General features: G+C 35.7%; 1 protein-coding gene across 1 annotated transcript; it reads right to left on the reverse strand.

Moving 5' to 3' along the window:
* Nucleotides 1–12,807: 12,807 nt before the first annotated feature.
* Nucleotides 12,808–14,723, reverse strand: LOC129942107 (very-long-chain enoyl-CoA reductase). Its single transcript, XM_056050905.1, has 5 exons — nucleotides 14,575–14,723; nucleotides 14,151–14,512; nucleotides 13,538–13,754; nucleotides 13,347–13,462; nucleotides 12,808–13,282 (listed from the first exon to the last, which is right to left on the reverse strand). Exons 1-5 carry the CDS (start codon nucleotides 14,578–14,580, stop codon nucleotides 13,078–13,080), a joined length of 906 nt encoding a protein of 301 aa, XP_055906880.1. The 5' UTR covers nucleotides 14,581–14,723; the 3' UTR covers nucleotides 12,808–13,077.
* Between the last annotated feature and the right edge of the window lie 522 nt (nucleotides 14,724–15,245).

Raw genomic sequence — 15,245 nt, forward strand, 5'->3', positions numbered from 1 at the left:
GAGCTTTTGGTTTGCAGATATGAGTAGAGCTTGAAAATACCTTTCTTATGATGTGCATATCAATGGTTTCGGAGACAATGTTAAAAAAATTAATTTTTTGCCCACGATTTTTTTGAAAAAATTGACGAAAAAGAATTTTTAAGATATATGCATCAATGGAAAGGTATGTTCTTGATCTATGCAGCAGTGAAAGCCACACCTCTTTTGAAGGCTTGGTTGCGGAAATAACCGCATCTACAGAAAATTTCTGATCAACATGGTCGAAATTCTGTAATTTCACTTTATCACAAATATTTCGGAAACTAGAGCTCACAGGAGCTTTTGGTTTGCAGATATGAGTAAAGCTTGAAAATACCTTTCTTATGATGTGCATATCAATGGTTTCGGAGACAATGTTAAAAAAATTAATTTTTTAGACAAGGGGTTAGCCCACGATTTTTTTGAAAAAATTGACGAAAACGAATTTTTAAGATATATGCATCAATGGAAAGGTATGTTCTTGATCTATGCAGCAGTGAAAGCCACACCTCTATTGAAGGCTTGGTTGCGGAAATAACCGCATCTACAGAAAATTTCTGATCAACATGGTCGAAATTCTGTAATTTCACTTTATCACAAATATTTCGGAAACTAGAGCTCACAGGAGCTTTTGGTTTGCAGATATGAGTAGAGCTTGAAAATACCTTTCTTATGATGTGCATATCAATGGTTTCGGAGACAATGTTAAAAAAATTAATTTTTTGCCCACGATTTTTTTGAAAAAATTGACGAAAAAGAATTTTTAAGATATATGCATCAATGGAAAGGTATGTTCTTGATCTATGCAGCAGTGAAAGCCACACCTCTTTTGAAGGCTTGGTTGCGGAAATAACCGCATCTACAGAAAATTTCTGATCAACATGGTCGAAATTCTGTAATTTCACTTTATCACAAATATTTCGGAAACTAGAGCTCACAGGAGCTTTTGGTTTGCAGATATGAGTAGAGCTTGAAAATACCTTTCTTATGATGTGCATATCAATGGTTTCGGAGACAATGTTAAAAAAATTAATTTTTTGCCCACGATTTTTTTGAAAAAAATAGATGAAAAAGAATTTTTAAGATATATGCATCAGTGGAAAGGTATGTTCTTGTTCTATGCAGCAGTGAAAGCCACACCTCTTTAAGAGGCTTGGATGCGGAAATAACCGCATCTACAGAAAATTTCTGATCAACATGGTCGAAATTCTGTAATTTCACTTTACCACAAATATTTCGGAAACTAGAGCTCACAGGAACTTTTGGTTTGCAGATATGAGTAGAGCTTGAAAATACCTTTCTTATGATGTGCATATCAATGGTTTCGGAGACAATGTTAAAAAAATTAATTTTTTAGACAAGGGGTTAGCCCACGATTTTTTTGAAAAAATTGACGAATAAGAATTTTTAAGATATATGCATCAATGGAAAGGTATGTTCTTGATCTATGCAGCAGTGAAAGCCACACCTCTTTTGAAGGCTTGGTTGCGGAAATAACCGCATCTACAGAAAATGTCTGATCAACATGGTCGAAATTCTGTAATTTCACTTTATCACAAATATTTCGGAAACTAGACCTCACAGGAGCTTTTGGTTTGCAGATATGAGTAGAGCTTCAAAATACCTTTGTTATGATGTGCATATCAATGGGGTCGGAGACAATGTTGAAAAAATTATTTTTTTTAGACAAGGGGTTAGCCCACGATTTTTTTGAAAAAATTGACGAAAAAGAATTTTTAGGATGTATGCATCAGTGGAAAGGTATGTTCTTGTTCTATGCAGCAGTGAAAGCCACACCTCTTTAAGAGGCTTGGATGCGGAAATAACCGCATCTACAGAAAATTTCTGATCAACATGGTCGAAATTCTGTAATTTCACTTTATCACAAATATTTCGGAAACTAGAGTTCACAGAAGCTTTTGGTTTGCAGATATGAGTAGAGCTTGAAAATACCTTTCTTATGATGTGCATATCAATGGGGTCGGAGACAATGTTGAAAAAATTATTTTTTTTAGGCAAACGCCCACGATTTTTTTTGAAAAAAATAGATGAAAAAGAATTTTTAAGATATATGCATTAGTGGAAAGGTATGTTCTTGTTCTATGCAGCAGTGAAAGCCACACCTCTTTAAGAGGCTTGGATGCGGAAATAACCGCATCTACAGAAAATTTCTGATCAACATGGTCGAAATTCTGTAATTTCACTTTACCACAAATATTTCGGAAACTAGAGCTCACAGGAGCTTTTGGTTTGCAGATATGAGTAGAGCTTGAAAATACCTTTCTTATGATGTGCATATCAATGGTTTCGGAGACAATGTTAAAAAAATTAATTTTTTGCCCACGATTTTTTTGAAAAAATTGACGAAAAAGAATTTTTAAGATATATGCATCAATGGAAAGGTATGTTCTTGATCTATGCAGCAGTGAAAGCCACACCTCTTTTGAAGGCTTGGTTGCGGAAATAACCGCATCTACAGAAAATTTCTGATCAACATGGTCGAAATTCTGTAATTTCACTTTATCACAAATATTTCGGAAACTAGAGCTCACAGGAGCTTTTGGTTTGCAGATATGAGTAAAGCTTGAAAATACCTTTCTTATGATGTGCATATCAATGGTTTCGGAGACAATGTTAAAAAAATTAATTTTTTAGACAAGGGGTTAGCCCACGATTTTTTTGAAAAAATTGACGAAAACGAATTTTTAAGATATATGCATCAATGGAAAGGTATGTTCTTGATCTATGCAGCAGTGAAAGCCACACCTCTATTGAAGGCTTGGTTGCGGAAATAACCGCATCTACAGAAAATTTCTGATCAACATGGTCGAAATTCTGTAATTTCACTTTATCACAAATATTTCGGAAACTAGAGCTCACAGGAGCTTTTGGTTTGCAGATATGAGTAGAGCTTGAAAATACCTTTCTTATGATGTGCATATCAATGGTTTCGGAGACAATGTTAAAAAAATTAATTTTTTGCCCACGATTTTTTTGAAAAAATTGACGAAAAAGAATTTTTAAGATATATGCATCAATGGAAAGGTATGTTCTTGATCTATGCAGCAGTGAAAGCCACACCTCTTTTGAAGGCTTGGTTGCGGAAATAACCGCATCTACAGAAAATTTCTGATCAACATGGTCGAAATTCTGTAATTTCACTTTATCACAAATATTTCGGAAACTAGAGCTCACAGGAGCTTTTGGTTTGCAGATATGAGTAGAGCTTGAAAATACCTTTCTTATGATGTGCATATCAATGGTTTCGGAGACAATGTTAAAAAAATTAATTTTTTGCCCACGATTTTTTTGAAAAAAATAGATGAAAAAGAATTTTTAAGATATATGCATCAGTGGAAAGGTATGTTCTTGTTCTATGCAGCAGTGAAAGCCACACCTCTTTAAGAGGCTTGGATGCGGAAATAACCGCATCTACAGAAAATTTCTGATCAACATGGTCGAAATTCTGTAATTTCACTTTACCACAAATATTTCGGAAACTAGAGCTCACAGGAACTTTTGGTTTGCAGATATGAGTAGAGCTTGAAAATACCTTTCTTATGATGTGCATATCAATGGTTTCGGAGACAATGTTAAAAAAATTAATTTTTTAGACAAGGGGTTAGCCCACGATTTTTTTGAAAAAATTGACGAATAAGAATTTTTAAGATATATGCATCAATGGAAAGGTATGTTCTTGATCTATGCAGCAGTGAAAGCCACACCTCTTTTGAAGGCTTGGTTGCGGAAATAACCGCATCTACAGAAAATGTCTGATCAACATGGTCGAAATTCTGTAATTTCACTTTATCACAAATATTTCGGAAACTAGACCTCACAGGAGCTTTTGGTTTGCAGATATGAGTAGAGCTTCAAAATACCTTTGTTATGATGTGCATATCAATGGGGTCGGAGACAATGTTGAAAAAATTATTTTTTTTAGACAAGGGGTTAGCCCACGATTTTTTTGAAAAAATTGACGAAAAAGAATTTTTAGGATGTATGCATCAGTGGAAAGGTATGTTCTTGTTCTATGCAGCAGTGAAAGCCACACCTCTTTAAGAGGCTTGGATGCGGAAATAACCGCATCTACAGAAAATTTCTGATCAACATGGTCGAAATTCTGTAATTTCACTTTATCACAAATATTTCGGAAACTAGAGTTCACAGAAGCTTTTGGTTTGCAGATATGAGTAGAGCTGGGGTCGGGGACAATGTTGAAAAAATTATTTTTTTTAGGCAAGGGGTTAGCCCACGATTTTTTTTGAAAAAAATAGATGAAAAAGAATTTTTAAGATATATGCATCAGTGGAAAGGTATGTTCTTGATCTATGCAGCAGTGAAAGCCACACCTCTTTTGAAGGCTTGGTTGCGGAAATAACCGCATCTACAGAAAATTTCTGATCAACATGGTCGAAATTCTGTAATTTCACTTTATCACAAATATTTCGGAAACTAGAGCTCACAGGAGCTTTTGGTTTGCAGATATGAGTAGAGCTTGAAAATACCTTTCTTATGATGTGCATATCAATGGGGTCGGAGACAATGTTGAAAAAATTATTTTTTTAGACAAGGGGTTAGCCCACGATTTTTTTGAAAAAATTGTAGAAAAAGAATTTTTAAGATATATGCATCAATGGAAAGGTATGTTCTTGTTCTATGCAGCAGTGAAAGCCATACCTCTTTAAGAGGCTTGGATGCGGAAATAACCGCATCTACAGAAAATTTCTGATCAACATGGTCGAAATTCTGTAATTTCACTTTATCACAAATATTTCGGAAACTAGAGCTCACAGGAGCTTTTGGTTTGCTGATATGAGTAGAGCTTGAAAATACCTTTCTTATGATGTGCATATCAATGGGGTCGGAGACAATGTTGAAAAAATTATTGTTTTAGACAAGGGTAAGCCCACGATTTTTTTGAAAAAATTGACGAAAAAGAATTTTTAAGATATATGCATCAATGGAAAGGTATGTTCTTGATCTATGCAGCAGTGAAAGCCACACCTCTATTGAAGGCTTGGTTGCGGAAATAACCGCATCTACAGAAAATTTCTGATCAACATGGTCGAAATTCTGTAATTTCACTTTATCACAAATATTTCGGAAACTAGAGCTCACAGGAGCTTTTGGTTTGCAGATATGAGTAGAGCTTCAAAATACCTTTCTTATGATGTGCATATCAATGGGGTCGGAGACAATGTTGAAAAAATTATTTTTTTTAGACAAGGGGTTAGCCCACGATTTTTTTGAAAAAATTGTAGAAAAAGAATTTTTAAGATATATGCATCAATGGAAAGGTATGTTCTTGTTCTATGCAGCAGTGAAAGCCATACCTCTTTAAGAGGCTTGGATGCGGAAATAACCGCATCTACAGAAAATTTCTGATCAACATGGTCGAAATTCTGTAATTTCACTTTATCACATATATTTCGGAAACTAGACCTCACAGGAGCTTTTGGTTTGCAGATATGAGTAGAGCTTCAAAATACCTTTCTTATGATGTGCATATCAATGGGGTCGGAGACAATGTTGAAAAAATTATTTTTTTAGACAAGGGGTTAGCCCACGATTTTTTTGAAAAAATTGACGAAAAAGAATTTTTAAGATATATGCATCAATGGAAAGGTATGTTCTTGTTCTATGCAGCAGTGAAAGCCACACCTCTTTAAGAGGCTTGGATGCGGAAATAACCGCATCTACAGAAAATTTCTGATCAACATGGTCGAAATTCTGTAATTTCACTTTACCACAAATATTTCGGAAACTAGAGCTCACAGGAGCTTTTGGTGTGCAGATATGAGTAGAGCTTGAAAATACCTTTCTTATGATGTGCAATGTGCATATCAATGGTTTCGGAGACAATGTTAAAAAAATTAATTTTTTAAACAAGGGGTTAGCCCACGATTTTTTTGAAAAAATTTACGAAAAAGAATTTTTAAGATATATGCATCAAACCTACCTAACCTTCGTCAAGTGCAGTCGCATTTTCTTTTCGCTCCTCAGTTGCCCTTTGCCACCTTTTTACCGACCCCAATTAATCAATTACAAATCAAAAAAAAAAAAATATATATCAATATACTCGCAGCGCGTGTGATAATTCTTACCCGACCTACTTTACTGCCCATCGCCGTTTCCCATTACACCAGCATTTTTTTTCTTCTTGTGTACTAACAAGCATAGAAAAAATTAAAAGCAACTAAACAATAACTTTATTTCTTTTTTGATTAATTATGTCGTGCGCCAATAAAATGTGTGTCATCGTTGACTCAAACGCGGAACTATTAAAGTGCAGTGGCCTTTGTGGGAAATACTTACACCCCTCTTGTGCTGGCTTGGCCAGAAAGGCGAGTGTTTACCTAAAAGACTATCTACGCAATTTTGCGTTTTATTGCGATGAATGCAATAAAATATCTGTGTCGGATATTATGATTGCAATTCAATGTTTAAAAGAATCCCTATCTAACGAACATTCGGTTTGCCAAGATCAAATTTCTAATCTCTCCAAGAAATTTGATCATGTTTGTAACAGTGTTGAGGACTCAAACATCCAATGTCAACAATCGTCTACGCAGTGCCTTTCCACGATACGTTCTTTGGAAAAACAATATTGTGACGTCATAGGTGGGTTGAATTCTCTTCGTGTAGACATTGACGATAAGTTAAAGGTGCTAACTTGGTCGGCAAACGATCTGAAAAAAAACTTGTCTGACCAGTTAAACCTACTAAAATCTGATATTGATTGCTGTTTGCAAAGTTCGTCATCACGGCTCTCCCCCACCTCCAATCAAATGAGTGAAGTTACAAACCTCAGACTCGTTAACGAATTCGAAAACATTAATTGTATGCTTACTCGGGTTTCAACGGCACTCATATCTATTGCTTACGATATAAGCAATCAAGAACAGAAATATACGAGTGTGTACCGCGAGCTTGAAAGCCTTAATGTTAAATCTCAAAAAATTGAATCGCTTCTCTACGACATCATTAAACAACCCGGCATACCGTCATGTGATATCGCGAACGTATCCATTCGTGATGAAATTCTTGCAGCAAACCCGGCTGCTGACTCTCTGCAACAAACCACCTCAGCGAATACTATTGCAGAGGACGAAATAATTAACAAATGTGGCCATTCCTGGAAGTTATCGGACTGGAATTTGAGACTAAGCAGGCTTGAATCTGCTAATAATACATGGTTCGTGCTTAATAATGGTCCCGGATATGCTGATGCTACATGGGTTCGCTCCTATTTCAAAAGAGAATACTGTGTCAATATCTGCGAATGTCTTCAATTGTCTGGAAGAAGATTCAAGTTCCTGATTCCCTCCAAATATAACTGGATGTTTCATCACCAAAAAGGATACTTACAAATTGGGCAAATGCGGCTTTCCAGTATGAGTAGCAATAATAATCTAATTAAGTCTAACAAATCCAAACCTAATTCCAAACCTATTCCCAAACCTAATCCCAAACCTAATCCCAAACCTAATCCCAAACCTAATCTTAAACCTAGTCCTAAACCTAATCCCCAACCTAATCACCAACCTAATATCAAACCTTATCCCAAAAAAAATATTGAAACTAACTGGACCCTTAAAACACAAATCTTTCCAAACTTTTCTCTCTCCAACAAACTTTCGTCCCTTAAACGAAAAACTTCTCCCACATCTGTAAAGCCTCCACCCAAACAAGTTTCTTTTAAAACCTCTCATCCGGGTCTTGGTTTTTGCTCTCTGATGGTTGATGCTCCTGCTAAAATACCCGCTTATACAAATTTCATTCATTCTCACACCATTAACCCTACTTCTTCTTCATCAGTTTCCCAAGAACCTCAAGGATTCCTTAACCCAATGATCCCTCCAAATGTTAAATTAACTAAACATTTATCTGAGGCCAATATTAATGATCGGTATGTTATGTCCCGTCTTAGAGACCACAAAATCTACAATAATGTTCGTCTTTACCTAGCTTTCCTGCACGACAAACCAGATTCTGTTTGCTTTGAAGGTAAAACAAATACAAACATTAAGGTTTTAATCTCCCAAGAAGGCCTCCCTACCAAACGTGATGCACTTATGGAAATTTTCTTGAAATTTCATGATGGCCTTGAAATTTCTCCTCAAAAAGTGAGAGAAGACCTTACCTCTTTTGCGTCTTTTATCTCTTCAAAACGACTATCTCATATCCAAAAATCCCGTGCAGATATGAAGAAATACTATCGCTCCTAACCTAAAGACCACTAAACCTAAATGTCTTAGCCTTTACTATCAAAATGTAAGAGGGTTAAGGTCTAAAACTTCTGCCGTCTTTAATAACTCCCAAAACCTTCCTTATGAGATCTTTGCCCTTACCGAAACCAACCTCACACCTGATATTATTAGTACTGAACTCTTCACTAACGACTATTCCATCTATCGAATGGATGTCGTGGAATGTGCGAGTAATACACACGGTCGTGGTGTGCTTTTAGCTATCGCTAATAATTTTGAAAGTTCATTACTCTGTATTCCCACTTCAATCGAATTTGAAGGTGTATCAGCTAAGGTTACACTCCCTAAGTTTTGTCTTTTTGTCCTTTGTTGTTACATTCGGCCAGCCCAACAAATTAAAGCATACGAAGCCGCTGTTAATGCCATTGATTATCTGCTTGAACTAGTGCAACCTAATGATTTAATCATCGTTCTAGGTGACTTTAATCTTCCCCATCTCAATTGGTCCACCTCAGATGATCAGACATCCTTCTTTCCAACTAACATCTCTTCTGAATCTGAATCGCTGTTCATTGATCGTCTGTCTGATTGTGGTCTTTTTCAACTAAATGGAGTAGGAAACTTTATGGGGAGACACCTCGATCTCATATTCTCATCTGATTGCGATAACTGTGTTGTCTCCCCGAGCCCTCATCTTCTCTCAGGAGCTTTTGGTTTGCAGATATGAGTAGAGCTTGAAAATACTTTTCTTATGATGTGCATATCAATGGGGTCGGAGACAATGTTGAAAAAAATATTTTTTTTTTAGACAAGGGGTTAGCCCACGATTTTTTTGAAAAAATTGACGAAAAAGAATTTTTAAGATATATGCATCAATGGAAAGGTATGTTCTTGATCTATGCAGCAGTGAAAGCCACACCTCTTTTGAAGGCTTGGTTGCGGAAATAACCGCATCTACAGAAAATTTCTGATCAACATGGTCGAAATTCTGTAATTTCACTTTATCACAAATATTTCGGAAACTAGAGCTCACAGGAGCTTTTGGTTTGCAGGTATGAGTAGAGCTTGAAAATACCTTTCTTATGATGTGCATATCAATGGGGTCGGAGACAATGTTGAAAAAATTATTTATTTTAAGCAAGGGGTTAGCCCACGATTTTTTTTGAAAAAATTAGACGAAAAAGAATTTTTAAGATATATGCATCAGTGGAAAGGTATGTTCTTGTTCTATGCAGCAGTGAAAGCCACACCTCTTTTGAAGGCTTGGATGCGGAAATAACAGCATCTACAGAAAATTTCTGATCAACATGGTCGAAATTCTGTAATTTCACTTCATCACAAATATTTCGGAAACTAGAGCTCACAGGAGATTTTGGTTTGCAGATGTCGGTAGAGCTTAAGGATACCTTGCTTAAGATGCGCATATCGATGGGGTCGGAGACAATGTTGAAAAAATTATTTATTTTAAGCAAGGGGTTAGCCCACGATTTTTTTTGAAAAAATTAGACGAAAAAGAATTTTTAAGATATATGCATCATTGGAAAGGTATTTTCTTGTTCTATGCAGCAGTGAAAGCCACACCTCTTTTGAAGGCTTGGTTGCGGAAATAACCACATCTACAGAAAATTTCTGATCAACATGGTCGAAATTCTGTAATTTCACTTTATCACAAATATTTCGGAAACTAGAGCTCACAGGAGCTTTTGGTTTGCAGGTATGAGTAGAGCTTGAAAATACCTTTCTTATGATGTGCATATCAATGGTTTCGGAGACAATGTTGAAAAAATTATGTTTTTTAGGCAAGGGGTTAGCCCACGATTTTTTTTTTAAAAATTAGACGAAAAAGAATTTTTAAGATATATGCATCATTGGAAAGGTATTTTCTTGTTCTATGCAGCAGTGAAAGCCACACCTCTTTAAGAGGCTTGGATGCGGAAATAACCGCATCTACAGAAAATTTCTGATCAACATGGTCGAAATTCTGTAATTTCACTTTATCACAAATATTTCGGAAACTAGAGCTCACAGGAGCTTTTGGTTTGCAGGTATGAGTAGAGCTTGAAAATACCTTTCTTATGATGTGCATATCAATGGGGTCGGAGACAATGTTGAAAAAATTATTTTTTTTAGACAAGGGGTTAGCCCTCGATTTTTTTTGAAAAAAATAGACGAAAAAGAATTGTTTAGATATATGCATCATTGGAAAGGTATGTTCTTGTTCTATGCAGCAGTGAAAGCCACACCTCTTTTGAAGGCTTGGTTGCGGAAATAACCACATCTACAGAAAATTTCTGATCAACATGGTCGAAATTCTGTAATTTCACTTTATCACAAATATTTCGGAAACAAGAGCCCACAGGAGCTTTTGGTTTGCAGATATGAGTAGAGCTTGAAAATACCTTTCTTATGATGTGCATATCAATGGTTTCGGAGACAATGTTGAAAAAATTATTTATTTTAAGCAAGGGGTTAGCCCACGATTTTTTTTGAAAAAATTAGACGAAAAAGAATTTTTAAGATATATGCATCATTGGAAAGGTATTTTCTTGTTCTATGCAGCAGTGAAAGCCACACCTCTTTTGAAGGCTTGGTTGCGGAAATAACCACATCTACAGAAAATTTCTGATCAACATGGTCGAAATTCTGTAATTTCACTTTATCACAAATATTTCGGAAACTAGAGCTCACAGGAGCTTTTGGTTTGCAGATATGAGTAGAGCTTGAAAATACCTTTCTTATGATGTGCATATCAATGGGGTCGGAGACAATGTTGAAAAAATTATTTTTTCTAGACAAGAGCTTGAAAAACCAGCGTAGAATGAAACAAAGTAAAAAGGAAATTAGTTAACGGTTTTTTTGTTTAACAAATAAGAATATTTAAAATTCTGCATTGTTTAAATTTCTTCTAAAGAAATGTGTAACGAAGCGTAGTAAAAAACGTAAAACGTAGTATTTTTCCAGTAAAATTAATATTTTCAAATACGTTTGAAGGAAACTGTAGTGTGCACTTAAAAATTACACGTCCCAGATCTTGAGATTCAAAGCTTTTATACTAAATAAATAGTTGGGATACTAACATTATATATGTATTTCAATTAGCCATTGGTTAAACGAATTTGTCACATTTTTCCTATTTTTGGAACATTCATAGTCCAACTCCCTGGATCGGTCATTTACATTGAGATACCATTGCCTGAGCAAGACCACCAACAGAATGAAAACTGCACCTATGTATATTCATTGTGATGCTTTTGAAATAAACATTCCGATCAATGGACAATAAAATTTCAATCAAGAAGAACTCTTATAAATTTAGAAAATTATGAATGTGACCATTTAGTGAGAAAATTAGAAAGTGAAAAATTAAAAAGATAAAGACTCGTCATTCCTTTTTAGTAGGTTCATAAAAACATTCTTATCTCTTTAACATAAAATACAAACAATAAAAAAACACCCAAAAGTTTTCATTTATAATCGATTGACAAATATGAGGTGATTTGTGTTTGAGAAATAAGTTCAAAGTATCTTATTTTAAACACTTTGACTTTGACCGTAACGATAAAAATACAAACAAACCGAAATGATACCATAGAAGGTTAGCCATAATAAACATTGAGGAGAAGAAACGACCTCATCAGGCCAAATATTCAATTAACAAACGTTGTGGCTAGCCGCTGAGCAAATTTCCAATCTTAGAATGGATAAGAATTTTCTATCTTATCTCAAACACATAGTTTAATTTTCCAATGAATTTGCCTTAACTCCTACAGCATGCAGATAAACGTTTGTCGATCATCTCTGAATGAGATGACGGAACAGTTTAATATGCACCTCATTTGGGTGCCGGCCACAGAGACATTCCGGAAAATTGCAAAGCCGATGAGCCCGCCAAAAACGGAACACTTCTGCTTCTGCCTAATGTTAGACAAAAACATAACATAGGAACACCACTTCATACATGCAATATCTTCTCAAACAACATAAGCTAGATGGTCAGAGTACCACCTGCCTAGCAACCAAGCAAATATGGCCAAGCATAGACTTAAAACGGTCAAAAGGCTTGATATCCCTGAGCAGACAAAGTATAAGCTCTACAATTGGAGTAATAACAGGATCCTGGCTCATAGAAAGACATGCTCTGAGGCTAGGGGTCTACACAAATGACTTCTGTAGAAGCTGCATGGACGAGGAGGAAGAGAAAACAGTCCAACACCTTCTATGTATATGTCCAGCACTCTCAATTAGAAGGAATAACTTTCTCGGTAATCCCTTGTTCGATAATACCAGCGAACTGGCAACGATTGACACAAAACGTCTCTCTAACTTTATTAAAAGTACAAAATGGTTTGTTTAAGTTCATTACTCTCCCATGAGTAACCTCATTAGTGGTATCACTATGGACCCTTGAAGTCTAAGTGCGTCAGTGACATCTGGACAGCCACTCCAACCTTCGTCTTCTCGCAGCCCCATAGTACCTTCTTAGTCAAAAAGCTTCTTAAGCCATATTTCAATTTTTGTTTGCTTCTGATGAAAAAGTAACTCCTTTAAGTCACCTCAAAGTAATAAAAATGTAAAATGTGTTTTCTTTTAGTTTTTGTTTTATTGATTCCCATCAAAATGCTTACAAGATAATTTATAAAGCTTAAATATCTACTTTGCTGAGTTATTCATAAATTTAAACGAACGAAGAAAGAAAACCGTTAAAACCAGAATGTCATAAGTATACGTGCTATAATCTTCTTTATAAACACCATCTAATAAAAATCAAAGATTCAGCACACAACATTTAAAACGAAAATTCACTTCCCAGAAGTTTTTCTTTTTGTTATGATTTGTTTTGTTCAATTTACAACAAAAACGGGAAAATAGCCCTACGCTTCTTGGGGTAGTCTTTGAATTCCTTTTTGTAGTTCCTGTGCTTGCCCAGAGCCCACATTGTCATTTGATATGCTCCAGCAATGGCAAACAACATTGCCGGCAGGCAAGATGTCATAATTGAGAATGCGACCCATGAGCCGATTTCATAAGTGTAATTAGGGCAAGAAACAAAACTGTTAAAAAAAATGTTGTAAGAAAATTAATTGATGATAAAGATTGAAAAGCAATAAAACGTACTCGAACAATTTCGTCAAGGGGTTTGCATCTGCAACCGGAATCCTTCGCACCTTTGTTCCCGGTGGTCGCAGGTTTCTCAACGCAATGTGCACCGAGAAGTTTCCAATCTCACAAAGCTAAGCAAACAAAACAGAATTTTTCAAAATTTATTGATATGCCGCCTTATCTAAAAGTGTCGTATGATTTCTTACCAAAAATGCGGCAAGTCCACCATAAACCTGGCACATGCAAGGTGAGGTGAAGAGTGGATGATTAATGTGATAAGCAACGTAGGCAGTGAAACCCCAGTAGTATGAGCAGTTCTTGAACAAGTTCCTTATCGGCATGGTATTGTGGGAGAATCGATGAACGAAAATGGTCTCGAGCAGACGCTTTGTGTAGTGCAAAGTGTAACAGCCTGCTGCGATGCTGAAAAATTCATAATTTTACATTTACATTTCTGAAACTTTTCATATTTTAACATGATAATAAAATAGATAAATATTTGTCCATCGCGCCATTGAAATACTCTATCAAGTATTTGAACAAAAACTTGTCGTCGTCGTCGTCACAGTTCCATAATGAATACAGTAAAAACCATCGGAATCGACTTATTTACATTAATGAGCCACAAGTCGAGTTAATTTATTCAAAACTTTAAATTAAGGTATATTCAAATTATTATTGGACAATTTTGGGTACGACTACGTAACCATTATCACAGCGAAGAGAGACATACGAAGTAAAGGTCAGCTAAAGTGAAATGTTAAAACCAACTCATAATCGTTATCGAGGGAAAGTGGTTTCTTCTCTCGAGATACTTACTGCGTGGTCAAACTAATGGGGGCACTGCTAGCACTTCCGTACAAAATCGATGGTCTTGTGTAGAAGATCAGGTACACAAACAAGGGGCCAGCGTATTCCGCCAAGAATACGGTTTTCCAGCCAATTTGTGGTCCCAAGTCCTTGATGTAGACCTTGTCTCCAGTTTTTAGGCCGAGACCTTGCAAAGTGTCAGTGTCCTTTAGACCTTTGCCCCTCGAGTCGAGGCGCAGCGATTGGCGGTCAGCATCGGGTGTTTTAGCCAATTGCTGGTGAATGGACGTTCGTAGGTCGGAGATGGTAATGGATGGGTTGACTCGGCAAAATCCATAAGATTTGGAATTAGCAGCACTTAAGACTTCAATCTTTTAGAAAGAAAAAAAATTGGTTCATAATATGAAGATATTGATAAATAAAAAATACATACCTCCATTCTTAAGATTTTTTTAGATTTTATTTAATAATTTAATTAATTAAATAGAAAAATTGAGACTAGAAAAGTCCACCACCTCTGCTCAGTCAGAAAATTGAACTGCAATGGCCGCGGCCGGTTAAAAATGACAAAGTCCGATAAATTCTGTTATACCCAGCTGAGCTGCCACTTGGTATGATTTTTTTTACTTCTGTACTAGACACAAAGGAGTAGAATTTATGATAATAATTTCTTATCGATTTACACTAAACAGTTATGTTATGATTTTAAATTAGATGTGGTCCAAATAAAAGCGAAATTTTTAGTGCATTTATTAAACGATTGCCATACTAACACAATATACTATTATTCTAGTGAAAAACATCTCTGCTGATATATTTACCCGAAGGTTAGTTTGTTCACACTTGACCCATAATTTGAATAGTAAATTGGAGATTTCATTAATCAGCCAATTATTCTTGATTAGTTCTATTTGACTAGGATTAACTGGAATTCAGTTTTTTCATACTTGATTTATGCACTGGCATGATAATCAGAAAAACGTGTGACAGTTTGACATTCCCCTATTGCCACCTTGGGTTTTCTGTGCATCGCAATCGTTTTTCATCCAAAGACACTTTATATAAAAAAAACAACAACATCTGTCAGAACTAGTAAATACAATG

The sequence above is a fragment of the Eupeodes corollae genome, chromosome 1 (assembly GCF_945859685.1).
Source record: "Eupeodes corollae chromosome 1, idEupCoro1.1, whole genome shotgun sequence".
Classification (NCBI taxonomy): Eukaryota; Metazoa; Arthropoda; class Insecta; order Diptera; family Syrphidae; genus Eupeodes; species Eupeodes corollae.